This window comes from Formica exsecta, unplaced genomic scaffold (genome assembly GCF_003651465.1).
Source record: "Formica exsecta isolate Colony F162 unplaced genomic scaffold, ASM365146v1 scaffold83, whole genome shotgun sequence".
NCBI lineage: Eukaryota > Metazoa > Arthropoda > Insecta > Hymenoptera > Formicidae > Formica > Formica exsecta.
The window spans coordinates 488,437-504,069 of NW_021853600.1; the positions used below are offsets into that span (position 1 = coordinate 488,437).

Here is a 15,633-nt window from a genome sequence, read left to right on the forward strand (position 1 = left end):
TATATATATTTCGCATCTTTATAATTTCTCTATAGATAACTTTTTTTTTAATTTCTAATTTCTAATTAAACTTTTAATTTTACTTTTTTATTTAGATTGGCCACCACATCAAGTTCTTCTGGGTCACTCGGGACGAGTGAATTGTCTGCTTTATCCTCATGGCGCGGCGCCTCGTTACGATCGTACTCATCTTGTTTCCGGTTCTGTGGACTTTGCCATCTGTCTCTGGGATTTATACGCTGGCACACTGATCCATCGATTTTGTGTTCACGCTGGTGAAATCACGCAGTTAATGGTGCCGCCCGATAATTGCAGTGTACGATTATTTGCTTATTTCTACGATAAAAATTTACAATGATTAATATTCACAAAAATATTATAATATTAGATTGATTAATGTATATAAAAATTTATGTATTTGTATTTATAGCCCAGGATACAGAAATGCGTATGTAGTGTTGCATCAGACCACAGCGTTACATTACTCTCATTAGCCGAGAGGAAATGCGTCGTGCTTGCTTCGCGACATCTTTTCCCGGTTGTAACTATCAAATGGAGACCGTTGGACGATTTCATGATAGTTGGATGCTCGGACGGTGCCGTGTACGTCTGGCAAATGGAGACTGGTCATTTGGATCGCGTATTGCACGGTTTGTTAGCTTCATGTTATGTCAGTTCCTTGATTTTAGTTTTTTTCATGAATCTTTCAATTCTTAGCATCTCCAATCTTCAAAGGTTTAGATATCTTAATCATGGGATACATATTTTTATATTACTACGTTTTTCATAAATTGTGCATAGAACATTTACAAAAACAGTAACTCATGTTCTTCTTTTAGGTATTATCGCGGAAGAAGTGCTCTATGCATGCGACGAGAACACCATAGCGGCGGCCGGCGGATCTGCCGCCGGCGGTGAGCTAGGACTTGCCAATCCTGCCGTGCATTTCTTTAGGTAAATGAAATCTTGCAGCATGGATGGTGAGAATCTTGCGTGTTCTTTGGCGAAGAAAATCTACTGGGATAGCGTTTTCCGTTACAGTCTGTCCGATTTCTACTTTTTAGGGGTTTGCGTCACCGAAACCTGTCAGCGATCAGACACGCGACGCAAAGAGGACTACACCAATTGCAACAGCTTCATGGTGGTCATGGTCCTGATCATGGAAATCAGATAAAGGCCAAAGGTTCGCCACTAATGATTCAAGGTTTCAGGAGTAACCCAAAGGATCCAGAGAGTCATATTTTGTTCTTCGACATAGAAGCGCTGATAGGTACACAGATGTTTTGATTCCCAGTGTGAAAATTTGTTTAGCAAAAGAATTGAGCTTGAATGTATTCATTAACTAGTAATTTTTGCACTTATTATGTTTTACAAAATAATCTGTATTGTAAAATATAATTTTCATTATGGGCATAACTTAATTCGTTTCTCCGCTACAGTGCAATTGCTAAGTGACGAATACGGAGCCATGTCACCTGGTTCTTTAGAAGCGCAGGGGCTTATCTCCGCCGCCGAATATCAGAAAGTTGCAGCGCTCACTCAATCTGCCAGCCCCGATGCGCATAAGAAAATTGTTGGTAAGATAATTCTCTTTCTCTTTCTCTCTCTCTCTCTCTCTCTCTCTCTCTCTCTTAGATATAAAAACAAAATTTTTCCACAGTTTTACTTGTTTAAGAATTATCATTAAAACTATCTTTATTAATGTCCCTTTGTAGACTTTTTCGGTCGCGTCAAGGATAAAGCAGGCGATGTTGAGCGAATATTAAAGGAGAAGGATCGTCACGGTATCGTGTTTTATTGTTATTTGTTTCGTAATTTTGTTTTATTGTTATGTGTTTCGCAATTTTGTTCACATGTGAGAATTCCTTGGCTCATTGAAGTCTTTATATAGATAATATTTGATATAAAATTCTCAAAAAAGGTCAGTAATTCTTTTTCTCTAGAATTTTGAAAGTATTGTGTTAACGATATATCTATATCGTATATATATTCTGTTCATTTATATGTATAAGTTGATATTGTCGCATACCTTGATTCGATCTGATTATCAAAAAAAAAAAAAATTGTTTAATGTGCATTTTATATTTTATTTGCAAAAAGTGCTTTCATGGACTCGTTACAAGGTCGAGTTTTATGTTTTCGATGTGTTTTCTTTATTCAATGACTCTATTTTAGGCCATTCTATCTTTACATTTTTTCGTACTGATCTTCTAAAATCTTGCTTCTTATACTTATATTTTTGAACCTTTTAAGTTCCTTAATTCATGAATTTCTTTAGTTATGAAATCCTCACATGCTCTTTTTTAAATCCAATTCAAGATGCTTCTAAAATAATTATACTTTTCTGTTCCTAATAGAATACTGTAATAGTATTAACGCTCCTCTATAGATTTCTTCAGTTCATCTGGTAGATGTTTTGCTACAATTATCTTTTTCATATAACGTACTGTCTAAAAATAGATTTCTTTCTGTAGGTATATTGGCTAAGATGAAGGAAGGTGCGGAGAATGTGCATACTAAATTACAGGCCAAAGCGGAAAGCGTCGGCCTCAAGCCGTCGACATTTGACGGCAAAGGTTAGACATGTATCTTTGACGATGACAAGTTTTTGTAGTTCACAATTACGACGTGTCTCGCACGTGGACCTATTTTGTATTCTAGACTTTCCACTTGTGCTTTATGATTTTCGTGTATCAATAGGTAAAAATCTCACAGTTTCTTCAAAGCACTGAATAGTTTCACTATTTGTCTACATTGTATTCTTAACAATTCCCATTAGGACTGTAAATATCAAATCAGGAGTCACAGCAAACAAGGAGATGGATATTATTACTACTAAGCTTGCTTTAAATTTGTTAATATGCATGCTTAAGAGTTTTTTATAACAGCATTTAATATATGTTCACCCAGAATTACCGCTGCTTATATGTTTTTGATTTTATAATAAATGTATGTACAATGTATCTGTTCTAGAATCAAATAATTAATCATTATTATTGTGTGCGTGTATGTTTCCACTTATGCTCTTTGAAATCATTAAATACTTTTTAGGAATTATTTTTTATTTTCTGTCAACCTATTTATATGTATTTATTGTATTTTTTTGTTGTTTTGTTTTTCAGTCATACTGGCTGTCTTGATGTCCGCTGAATATTACTCAGATGTATTACATTGCTCATATCTATCTGATGCTTTACAGGCGACAATTGGAATAATAGCGATGCGGCAAAGAACAGTTTAAAACGAAACGGTGCGTTCAGTGAACCAAATGCGACAATGGAAGTAGCGCAGTTGCTTTTGAGCCTTTTGCACGCCTGGGGTATGGATCCAGACTTGGATCGAGTTTGCGAGGGAAAACTGGGTCTACTACGGCCTATGGTTCCTGTCTCATTTGGAGTACTATCCAAGGGAGGTATGTTCTAATAATATGATATACTTAAAAAAAAGTGTCTGCTACAATCCATACATCATTATGATTAAAACATTTTCTGTATACAAGGATATCTATGTATATTCTTTTATGGATTATGTATTAAAACTATTTTCTCTTTTTAACATTAAACACATTTTAAAATAAAATAATATTAAGAAAAACAAATTTTATACTCTATTCCTCTTTCTTATTTCCTAATGTCAAGTACTTAGAAAAGGCCACATATGCTACAGGTTACATGTCATTGCTATTACCAACTTGGCAAACACACCTTGAACCAGTCGGTGAACCTACAACTCAATTGGAGCAACGCTTACCAGCTGAACTAGTTAGACAAGAGAGGCTTACTAGAGCATTCACGGCAAGAGCACATTGGGAATTATCGACTACTTTAACAAGTAATCATTTATTAGCGGTAATTGCTTTAGCAAATACCTTAATGTCGATGAACAACGCAACATTTGTACCTGAGCAAGAACGAAATCGCAAGATGCACAGGTAAATTTTATAATGCAAAATTGAAATATTGGCAAAGTTAATGATGATATCGTGCATTGCTAATTAATTCCTCTATTCCTTCCTAATTATGGTAGTAAATTATTGCATTTTTTATATATATATATTATTTTTTTGTTCATTCACATTTATATTTTATATCATATCTATAATAAAGATATATAATATAGATCTAAACTACATATATAATATATCTAATGTAAAGATAGATATGTATGAAATAAAAGTCTGAAAGCAAGTCCATTTTTATAAATAGACCAGGTAATAGAGCCGCGGTGAACTGGAATAAAACAGAAGAGGAAAATGAGGAAATGTACACAGTACAGCAGGCGCAAATCAAGCAGGGTTGGTCTCTCCTGGCTACATTACACTGTGTATTGTTACCTGACAAAGTCGCAGCGCAGGGTGGCGCAAAGACTTTCAAGCGGCCACAAGTAGAGATGATGGCACGAAGGTGGCAACATCAGTGTGTGGAGGTTTGTTATTAAATCATTGAAGGCATATTCTCAATTTTACTTAGAATCAATTATTTTTGTGTGTTTATTCATAAAATCTCTTACAGTTTACTTACCGAACTGAAAATTAAATGGTTATTATTTGTTTAATTTGTTGTTTGGTTATTATTTTAGCACATTTACCTAATTTTCCGTTTTAGATTCGAGAAGCAGCGCAGGCTTTATTGCTTGCCGAGCTGGGTCGGATGGGCTCAAAGGGTCGCAAAGCACTTGTCGATAACTGGTCGCAGTATTTGCCGATGTATAGTACTCAGGAACCCATCGCGCCGCAACCGCAGAATCAAAACTCGCCGGCACCCGGAAGTCCGGTGCCGCAGTCTGAATCACAACCTGAAGAAGAGGACGAAGAAGAAGAGTTAGCTGAAGGTGAGTTGTCTTTGTTGTATTTCGTATTGTTACCATTATATCATACAGAATGGAGATAATACATGAGAATGGAAATAATACATAAAAATTGTTAACAGAAAGAGGAGATATAAAAATGATGATTCTAGGTTCAAATCTTTTCCCGCTAGGAAAAATATGCTTTTTCCAAGAATAAATATTAAGAAAAATTCAATAGAAATAAGTGTATAGTACAAAAATATAAAATCGATTAATTTATAATATGTATCTTTCTTAGCAGAGATGAGTATAGCTAGGAAACCATCGAGCGTAGCGGAACTGAAACGAAAGCAAACCACGGCTGTCGTGCTGTTAGGCGTAATAGGTGCTGAATTTGGTCAGGATGTAACCACGACGAACCAAAGAAGAGACAACGAACAGAGACGAAAGAGCTCGATTGTGGAAGGCTTTGGCATAGGAAATAATAATCTTGCCAGGCATACCAGCATGGCGCTCACTCATCTATTGCACGCACCTCATTCTCCAAAACTTCCATTGCACACGCCACTACGAAGAGCCGCGATCGATCTTATTGGCAGAGGATTCACCGTCTGGGAACCCTACCTCGATGTATCAAAGGTAAAAAAATTCTAGAGGATCGATATCTCGATCTGTTACATTTACAACTTATTTAAGCTATTGCTTTAATGAATTTTGATAAGATAATAGAGTAATAGAAAAAATATTATTTTGTATTAAAAATTGAATAAAAAATGAACCGTCCTATAATAAAGAAAAACTTAAAAATAGAATCTCATTTTATTGTATTAAATATGTGAATGTTGTATATTAATCTAAAAATTTTCTTCTATTAGGTTTAATTATAAAATTTTCGACACTGTTTTTTTATGGCAGGTTCTGTTAGGCCTACTGGAAATGTGTTGCGACGCAGACAAGTTAGTGCCGAGTTTGACATATGGCCTTCCTCTTACGCCACAAGCTGATACTTGTCGTACGGCGCGTCACGCTTTGACGTTGATTGCTACTGCCAGGCCAGCTGCTTTCATCACTACGATGGCTCGCGAAGTAGCTAGGTTTAACACTCTCCAGCAGAATGCTCAAACCTTAAACGTTAATCTGGGTGCGAGTGTTTTGACCAGAGCAAAACCAGAGATTCTCAGGATTGTTGAGCAACTGATTGACAAGATGCAGAGCGAGATGAGTGATCTTCTTGTGGAGGTATTGCGATTTAGTTTTATTTTAAAATTTAAAATTAATTATAAATTAATCATAAATTTGTACGTGATGTTAAATGTTAAATTAAGTTAAATGATACATATGCGTAGCAATAGTTTAATAATTTGCATATAATTAATTATTGTTTGCAGGTCATGGATATTATTCTACATTGTCTTGATCCAGGTCATCTAAAAATGAAACCCTTGAACGAAGTATTTCCGGCGGTGTGTAGATTTAATCAGGTAAGCTACCCTCAAGATTTTTGTCCATAAATTATTACTATGTTCATCATAATTCTATCTTTTGAATCACACAGCTTGATATCATAATTTTATGATTAAAACTTCATCGTTTATCAGAATTACTTCAAGCTATATAAAAGATCTTTTAACGTTTTATCATATTTTACTGTATTTTATATATTTATAGCGAAACATATGCAATCTATTTTTTATAATTTTTTTAATTATAGGTCAGTCATTGTCCGGCAACACGCAGGATAGCAGTTGGAGGTCGCGGTGGTCAGCTAGCATTATATGAATTGCGAGGTAATGTCAAATGTCAAACCGTTTCGGCACATTCGGCGCCGGTTACTGCATTGGCATTTTCACCAGAAGGAAAGTTCCTCGTCAGTTATTCCTGTTCCGAGAACAAGCTCTGTTTCTGGCAAGTAAGTAAGCGTGAAAAAACTTCCTCTTATAATTAATTATAATTAATATGTATTAATTATATGATAATTAATAATAATTAATCTTATAATTAATTATAAAACTAATTATTTGTCTCTGTTCTCATTGTCAGTAATTAATTTCATATTATTTTTATATAATAAGATATACAATTTTTGATAACATATATCTTGCTTATCTTGCTGGAAAATAACGCGCGGTTGTTTCGTGACTTTCTAGCAAACCAGCAGCGGTATGTTCGGCCTGGGCAACTCGCAAACTCGCTGCGTGAAGTCCTACAGTACTGCGCCCATCAACGATGTGGCCCGATTGAATCCTATGCGCTTGGCACGGCTAATCTGGATCAACAATCGTACGGTCACCTTAATGCTCGCCGATGGCTCGGAGACGCGCTTCAACGTTTGAATGCCACACGAGATCAGAGTCTGCCGGAGTTACCAACGACTTCGTTCAGCAAGCGGAAATGTTCAGTTTATTTGTTATTTAGCGCCGATTGCATCGATCGAGCCTGATTTGTATGTTTTCTCGTTAACAGATTTTTTTTACAAAAGTACTAAGGGTAGTTAACACAATAATAAGATAATTGACAATATTGTCTAATGAGTAAGGTAGTTTAATAGCAGTGTTAAAAAATGTCGTTTTATGCTCTCCTAATAGATTCTTTGAAAAGAGTTTTATTTATAGAACTAATAGATATAGAAAAGAAACGATTTCATGCGTGTATATCAAACTTAAAAATTATATTGGTTTAGTATTAATTCAAAAGGAACACTGTACAATCCAGGTTTCAAAGCTAACCGTATTTATTAGACTTTCATTTTCTGTTTCCACAGTATTGATAAAAATATAATTTAAAGAGTTAGAGTTAATCGAAGCCGTCGGCGCGACTTTAGTCGAAATAATTCGTGCATCAACCAGGAGCACTGTTGCCGATTTTGGCATGCTCATTGGTACTTAATTGATAACACTAGTATTGAATAATTGGATTTGACTGTGTTTCTCATTGTGTACATTACCGCTGCATATGGCTGTTCGGTTTTATAATCTCATCTACGAGATTTTCATTTTAAATAAAATCAGGATTAGGTAGCCGTAACTTGATGCTAAATACGCGTGAAGAAAATATTAATCGGCAATAGTTTTTCACGTAAATTACGCGAGATTAGAGATTACGTGACCCGAATTTGTTCCTGCCGATCCCCGAAAGTTGCAGTATTTTGCAGTATTTTTAAAATACATAGTTCGTTTCTTATAGTTACGAAGAATTTTAGTTTTATCAACGATCAGATATTTTATCATACTTAAATACTCGTACAATAAAAGTAGGAATGTATGTACTTTCAATCTATTCATCGTTTTATTGGTTATCGAAATTATGGAAGATAACGCACTACATGTTGAATTTTTATTCTGTACATATTGCTCTTTTGAAGATATACTGCGCGACTTTCGGAGGAGGATTAAACTTGAAAGTTTCGTCGCGCTTTCATTTATTAGTTTTCTGAGATCCTTTAAATTATCAGAATCTTAAGTCAGTGAATCTCTTGCCGCGTATTTCTCGAAAAGATGTTTACGGATTGAACATTAATCTGAAATCGTGCATTTCTTGATTTAAATAAATAAAATGGAATAAAAAACAGTAGGAATAAATAGCTAAGAATAATGATAGAGCACAGTGACTTTTTCGTAAGTATCACTCGAAGCTTCATCATGTCTAACAACCGTCACATTAATTTGACGTATATTCCACGATTGATCAACCGATACATGAATATTTATTTCATCACTTAGGATAAATAAGATAGAAGGGCGAGAATATTGGTTCTTTGAGATCGGTTAACCTGAAGACGTCGCATCACCGCTTTTCTGTCGCTATTTCTATAAAATGGAGATCTTTCTCTGTTTGTGAGGGATAGCATTGCGTGCATAAAATGTAGAATAATTTATGATTGTTATTGTGTCCCGTACATGCGGATTCAGTGTATCGTACTACAAACGCGTGCTGGATATGCCATAAATCGCGTATACAATACTTCCTTTATTTTATCGAGAGAAATGCTTTTAGGCATAAGCACAATATTTATTTACAATGCTGTAGTTTAGCTTTTCATTTTTAAGAGATATGTGATTTATGGTTTGCTCCATCTCGCGATTGATGAAGAATAATGATCCTGTCGAGATTCGAGCAATGCCTTAATGATTGTCTTGAAATGATTGGCAAATCAGTAGTGTAAGGATATTCTCGATTGATCGCACTTTCTTTCGCAAAAAGATTTAGCAAAAGAAGTCGAAAGAATGTGTGGATATATATATATAGGTTTAAACTGTTCATGTAGGGCGGCGTAAGATTGTGCAAGCAGGGATAATTCTGCATCAGACTTTGTACTATTTTTAAGAATAATTATAGAGTTCTTTGATATTTCGAAGTTACCATTTATATGAGTCATTTTAGATATTTGTTTATATCGTTGTTGCGTGTGTAATTGTCGACACAAATACGGTTAATTGATTTTGAATTTTATTAATTTAATATGCAGCTTACAAAGAGTGGATAGTCTTTTTAGAGTGGATAGTTCAGAATTGGTCTTCCTCGTAAAAACATTCCTTAGTCAATTTAGTTTATTAATGTATTATTCTTATTCTTATTATTATTATTAAATACCTCGTAATTATATAAAATTTAAATTTATAGATATTATTTAGATCTACCTAAAATTAATTGTTTTACTTGTTAGCTTACCAGTTATTCTACATATTTACGTAGTTTGCGAGAGATGGCCTTTATGCTCAATATCAGTAGTTGAAGAAATATGAGTATTTTGAGTTATTAGGACAAAATTAATCCAAAATTATATATTTAAGAGGATAGAAAGGGATTCATCTTACACCGCGATAGATGATCTCACACGATTTAAAAATCCTTTCTTTTTAGTGCAAAGTCATTTACCCCCATTACATTGGTCTGCTAGCGCAATCGTACCCGATCTTATGGTATATAGTGTCGATCACACGTCGCGCAGGCGTGTCTGTGATCAGCACTTTCACATAAAGCACTTTTTCAAATGTCTTTTTGTTGCGCTTGAAGGAGAATGATTTAATCCTTCGATCAGTATAGTTAAATCTATATTCTTCCTACACCAAAATTGTTTCTCGCAATTTTGTTTTTCCTTTCTTTTTAACAATTGGGTTTGATTGCAATTGATGAGCTCAGTGCGTCCTGTGAAATTGATGGACGATGTGAGTTTATATTAGTAATATTAGTTTGAAGAGTTGATTGACCCCAGAGGAACGAGTTATCGTTACTAATTATGAACAACATGCCGAGCATAAAAATCGACTCGATACGTCGTTCCCATCGTGTACATAAAATCGAACTGCGCCTAATTGTATCTATGTAATTATTTATGTGTACATTGTATCCCATATATGTACCAGTCTCCGGCCGATTCGTGAGTTCATCGTAAATATATCGGGTAGCGCACAATCGTTCACCCGTCTCGTTTTACTTGTAATTGTCGACGAATGTAATAAAAGCAGAAACTCTGAGTTTTATTGTTTTCTTGAATGCATGGAAATCTATTGCGATTCCTTGAGAGTTAATCGCTTTATGCGATAATTGAGAATTGAGATCTGATGAAGCGCGCGCTATCAAAAAAGTTGAAGCAATAAAAGGCGGAAAGAAAGAATAAAATAGGCGTATTTATAAATTTATACACACACATACAATTTAGAGATATTTAGTTACATATATGCAAAATTATAATTTAATAAAATTAGAGCATATAGGTATTTATTATAATTAAATAGCTTTTAATATATACTATTATAATAAAGGAATTAAAACTGTTATAAAAACAATGATATTTATATACTGGTATCTATGTCGGTTTTATAGAATAAATGAAGTAAAAAATTAGATGCTTATAAAATATCGCTTTAATAACAGTAAATATATTGTAACGTCATTATTGAACTGGTAAAGTCGAAATAATCTAAACTGGTATAAAATATATATAATTGGATTGTATGATCTGATTAATCTTCCTTAAATTAGAATTGTTTAATTCTTTTTTTAAAACAATTTGACTCGACAATGATAAAAATATCGAAATTCGATATTTTTAGATTTGATGTCAATCGTTTAAAATGAAACGAATTTTGAGTTTTATTTCAGGAATGAAATAATTTTTTTAGATTTACACATATATAGCAGATTAATAAAATAATATTATATGACTATATATACACACATACACACACATGTGCAACTATTTTAATAATAGAATATAGCAACATATATGTAATAAGGCAGGAAATAACATCAACTAAAGTTATTGAAAAAAGTGATTGGACAGAAGAGGGAAGAGAAAGTTATCATGAAAGATGTGAAGGATGGAAAAGCACGCAAATAGAGAATAAGAATATTTGGAAAGAGCTGAAGGAGAAGGTAAAAAGTTCAATTATGAAAACAAAAAAGAAGATATTGTTATGGAGACTGCTAAAAAAGGAATGGCATAGTAAAGATTGGAAAACAGAAAAAAAGGTATTTAAGGAAAATGTGAAGAAAGAGACAGCATCTCGGACATCACTGTTGCTCTCTCTTTTTAATGTAGTATTCAGCTCCTCTTACGCTCTAATGTGTACAGACGAAAAGTGTGTGTGTGTGTGTGAGATTGTGTGTGTGTGTGTGTGCGATTGTGTGTGCGTGTGTGCTGTGTGTGCGCGTTTTGTATATACCATAGACATAGTATATCTAGACCGAGTGTTGAGGACGCACACTGGACGCGATGAGCGATATTCAATGAGAGCTCTGCTTTTCCGAAAAAGCAGAGCCATTAGCGGTCTAGTAATATATAGAAGTCTGTGGATTTAACATAAAGGTACAATTTCATGTGCTGCAATCTTGTGCAGCAAAGAGGTCACGTGATCGAAATGGACGAATCAGCGGCCACACCGTCGTCACTCATTCGTCTATTTCAATCACGTGACCTCTCTGCTGCACGAGTTTGCAGCACATGAAATTGTACCTTAACTCGGTATATATCGATTGTGTAATGCTATCGATAGTGATTTCAACCTATGACGTAGTACACAAATTTTTTTCGCTCCATTCCTTCCATTGTTCCATTCTGTTCTATTCCTTCTAACCCTCTATGCAGCGAGCACGTTGTTTGGAACATAACCGTGAAGCGCTCGTATATCTGGCATAATTTTGTAAGTTTGGCTGGAAAATATCTTCAATTTTTAATGAAAAGGTAAGTTAAACATTTTATTTTGTGGTATTTAAAAATATTTTCTACGCGAAAGTAGATATTTTTTATATATGTCCAGCAAACAAAATTTTTATAAAAGAATGATGTATTTCATATACATATATATTAATTAAAGATCTAAATTTTATAAAATGTATTTAATTTTGCTTTCAGGATTTAAATACGTATCAATCTACGTATTAATTATTCATTTTTATTTTTTACTTTGCGTCACAAAATATAAATTTTCAAATGAAGACTAAGGTAGATAAGAAAGGAAAGAAACGATCTCTGAGCGAGACTTCTCTTTCTACAAAGCCAGATCAGAAACAAGAGAATATTACTGAACTCAAGAAAAGTCCTAAAAAGGCCAAACTTGCTTTAGTACAAAATGGAAATTCTACAATGGGGAATAAAGTAGAAATTCTCAAGAAGATGTACAAACAAAAGGAAAAACAGAAAGCAAAACAACAAATTAATATAGGATCTTCAGCAAAGATAAAGAAGGAAGGAGAAAATAAATTACCTATTGCTAAGCTCGATGAAGAATCTGTTAGTAAAAAAATAGTGGAAAAGAAATTAAAAAATTTGAAAAAGAAGCAAATAAAGCGTGATTTACGTAAGAGAAAAAGAAGTAGGAATTTACGAAATGCTGCATCCATTACACTTAGTATAGAAGAGATAGAGGCAAAAATAGAAGAAATCAGGAATAGGGAAGTGTTGACAAAGAACGCAAAAAAGAATTTGGCAGTACTTAATAGAAAGTTGAAGCTGGAGAAATCGGCAAATAATTCAGAGAAATTAAATATAATAGAAAAGAAAAGTAACAAGAAGAATAAACAGCAAATAGGTGCAATTGTGAAGATTGAAAAGATATCTAATGAGGATAATGAAGATAAAATAAAAGTGAAAAAGGAACATGTCCAACATGAAAAAGTTAAAGTCAAACAGGAGATGAATGATCAAGATGATGAGGATGAAAGTGACGAAGATCAGAGCGATACAGAAAAAGAAGAATCTATGGACAATGCAAATGAACAATTTGATGATGAAAGCGATGAAGATGAAAAGGATGAAGAGGATGAAGATGCTGAAGATGATATAGAAAAAGCGAATATTTTGAAAGTAAAAAATGAGGGTGTAAAAAAGATGAAAAAACAAGCTACACAATCTTTGTATACAGATCAAAAGAATCAACATTTCCTTTATGTATACAATTTACCATTAGAGTAAGAGCATATAGTCTTATTTTTTAACATTTTTATTGTTTAACTTTTTATATAAATCTTAATAATATCTAATTTATAGTGTGACAGAAGATGAGCTCAAACAACATTTCTTGACCAAGGTTGATGCTGTATCCAGGGTTGTGATAAATAAATCCAATATAAAAAGACCTCCTATAGTTGCATATGTGTGGATGAATAATAGTACAGATTGCAAGGTAAAAGCACTTTACCATACTCTTTATCATAATTTATTGGATGTTCTTATTGTTATTTTTTTTTTGTATTTTTAACAGAAAGGGCTCTTGTTACATCATACATTCCTCAAAAACAAACAGATTATTGTAAAAATGAAATCCAATGATAACAAAAAAACAAATGTTGGCAAATATTTTGCCAGTCATTTGCCAACAAGCCAGCATGCAATTGCCAAGAATAAGAAGCCGCAAGTGTTTCAAAAAGCTAAAAAATTAGCTAGCGGAAATCAGGGAAAGAAGAAATCATTGAAGAAGGAAAAATAATACTAAAGAATAAAAAACTTATAACACAATAAAAGTTATATAAAATGAATAAAATAAATAATTAATTCACAATGCGATTATTTGCAAGATTATCGTTTGGAACATTTAGTATTATGAATGAGAAAGCAACTTCAGAATAGAATTTTCATATTAATAATACAGGATTGTTTTATCACATAACGCATATATTGTATTTTCTATAGTCATTTGGTTTATATATATATATTAAATGTAATCTGTTTCATATGTATTACAGTAATCATATTTTATATATGTTTATCATATATCTCATATATATAAATTATTGAGAGAATTTTGTTGGGTGTAAGAATTAGTCATGCAACAATTCTTTCTTTATATAATTATTTGGATTAATTACATATAAAATACTCGTAAATATATCGCGCAATAAATCATCAGTAAACTTATCAGAGCGTTAAATGCATAATTTAAATATTGCATCTTCGAGTATAAACATGATCTTCGTTCGTACTATGTATGTATGTGTAGAACAAACGAGCATATATATTTGTAGAAAGAACATTCGCTTCATATTCAGTATGAACATTTTTGACACTTGTCATTGTAAAAACACACGCTCATGAATAGAACGAATCGTCGTTCCTAGCTTTGTATTAATCTCGTTTTGCGATATCAGTAATGCATAATTTTGCATAAGGACGGAATTCCATTATTATTCTGCGGATAACTTACAAACGGGAGCAGCAATGCATGTGGCAATATATTCGAGGTTGTCATTTCATAAGTTTATATCGAATATTTTCGATTAAATACTAAAAATGGCAGATGATATAGCTAAGTTAGAGATAAATAATTCTCTTGATGATGAAGATGTATCATCATCGAAATTCGTAGAGGTATTTGTGCATTTTTTCTGGATATACATTTGACATAATATTAGCGGTTAATACACACGAGAATTTCAAAATATGTAACATTTCTTTAAACAGACAACATCATCAATATTTTATTTCTTTCGTTATTGCTCGTATATATTGTACATTTTATTTTCTTTATATATGCGATTATTTATATATATTTTATATAGGGACAGTTCCCCGAACGTATCATATTCCCAGAGGAGTTAAATAAATTCTTGCAGAATCGCATTCATGTAAGTATAATTCTGATACATATAAAATCTCTTTCTAAAAATAAAAATATTGATTATAAAATAAAAATATATTTGCCCTATAATGTACTTATAGCTATAATATCACTAAGAAAACTAAAAAGAGCGAAAATAATAATTTTCTTGAACATAAATATAGTTTTTTCTTATATGACTACATATATTTTATTTTTATCCTGCAATTTATTGAGTAGCTCAATATCGTATTCAGATAATAATTGTATGATAGGATTTAACGGCGGAGAATGAGTGTTTACGACGATCGTTTGAACAAGCGGAGGAAAATTTGCGTAACTTGTCGCAAGAAAAATTGAATTTGCAAAATATAATAGGGAAGCCGATCGAACCGGCCACGACAAAATTGATCGAACTTGGCAAGAAATATAGAAATCAAACCGCCGAAATAGAAGCCTTAAAAACAAAATGCAAGAATTTAGAAGCCACTTTGGTCATTAAAGATGACGAGTTGGAACGCCAAAGAGCGAAATTACAACGGATTCTCAAATCTGAAACACATAAGAATTTCGGTGAGAGTGAGTTCGTATTTGTTTCTCTTTTGCAAGCAATATGAATAAATTGCAGCCCTGAAATAAATTTGAGTTATACCAATCAAAAACTTTTCGAAAAAGTAGATATTTTAATTTCCTTTCCTGTTATATATACCTCTTTTGCAAATAAATTGCAGCCCTGAAATAAATTTGAGTTATGCCAATCAAAAACTTTTCGAAAAAGTAAATATTTTAATTTCCTTTCTTTCCTTTCCTG

General features: G+C 33.0%; 3 protein-coding genes across 16 annotated transcripts in view; all 3 read left to right on the top strand.

Moving 5' to 3' along the window:
• Positions 1-10,262, top strand: part of LOC115244713 (WD repeat-containing protein 7) — a 36,829-nt gene extending 26,567 nt beyond the window's left edge. For 11 of the 14 annotated variants that reach the window (XM_029822605.1, XM_029822603.1, XM_029822602.1 and 8 more), the window contains 16 exons: positions 96-316; positions 431-650; positions 840-954; positions 1,065-1,270; positions 1,440-1,577; positions 1,716-1,784; positions 2,475-2,576; positions 3,200-3,412; positions 3,667-3,931; positions 4,206-4,425; positions 4,605-4,830; positions 5,087-5,427; positions 5,704-6,027; positions 6,177-6,269; positions 6,500-6,697; positions 6,936-10,262. In XM_029822605.1, the coding sequence (XP_029678465.1) occupies positions 96-316; positions 431-650; positions 840-954; positions 1,065-1,270; positions 1,440-1,577; positions 1,716-1,784; positions 2,475-2,576; positions 3,200-3,412; positions 3,667-3,931; positions 4,206-4,425; positions 4,605-4,830; positions 5,087-5,427; positions 5,704-6,027; positions 6,177-6,269; positions 6,500-6,697; positions 6,936-7,121 (3,137 nt within the window). In that variant the 3' untranslated portion in view covers positions 7,122-10,262. The remainder of the gene's footprint in view (positions 1-95; positions 317-430; positions 651-839; positions 955-1,064; positions 1,271-1,439; positions 1,578-1,715; positions 1,785-2,474; positions 2,577-3,199; positions 3,413-3,666; positions 3,932-4,205; positions 4,426-4,604; positions 4,831-5,086; positions 5,428-5,703; positions 6,028-6,176; positions 6,270-6,499; positions 6,698-6,935) is intronic. The other 3 variants (XM_029822604.1, XM_029822609.1, XM_029822610.1) reach the window with 3 other exon arrangements.
• Positions 10,263-11,783: 1,521 nt separating this feature from the next.
• On the top strand, positions 11,784-14,143 carry LOC115244721 (uncharacterized protein DDB_G0283697-like). The gene is made up of 4 exons (XM_029822635.1): positions 11,784-11,971; positions 12,143-13,197; positions 13,277-13,412; positions 13,491-14,143. The coding sequence occupies exons 2-4, from the start codon at positions 12,221-12,223 to the stop codon at positions 13,713-13,715; spliced, it is 1,338 nt and encodes a 445-aa protein (XP_029678495.1). The 5' UTR covers positions 11,784-11,971; positions 12,143-12,220; the 3' UTR covers positions 13,716-14,143.
• Positions 14,144-14,515: 372 nt separating this feature from the next.
• LOC115244705 (coiled-coil domain-containing protein 13) overlaps positions 14,516-15,633 on the top strand; it is a 13,749-nt gene continuing 12,631 nt past the window's right edge. Inside the window, exons 1-3 of the mRNA XM_029822592.1 lie at positions 14,516-14,593; positions 14,785-14,850; positions 15,098-15,401. Of these exons, the coding sequence (XP_029678452.1) occupies positions 14,516-14,593; positions 14,785-14,850; positions 15,098-15,401 (448 nt within the window). The remainder of the gene's footprint in view (positions 14,594-14,784; positions 14,851-15,097; positions 15,402-15,633) is intronic.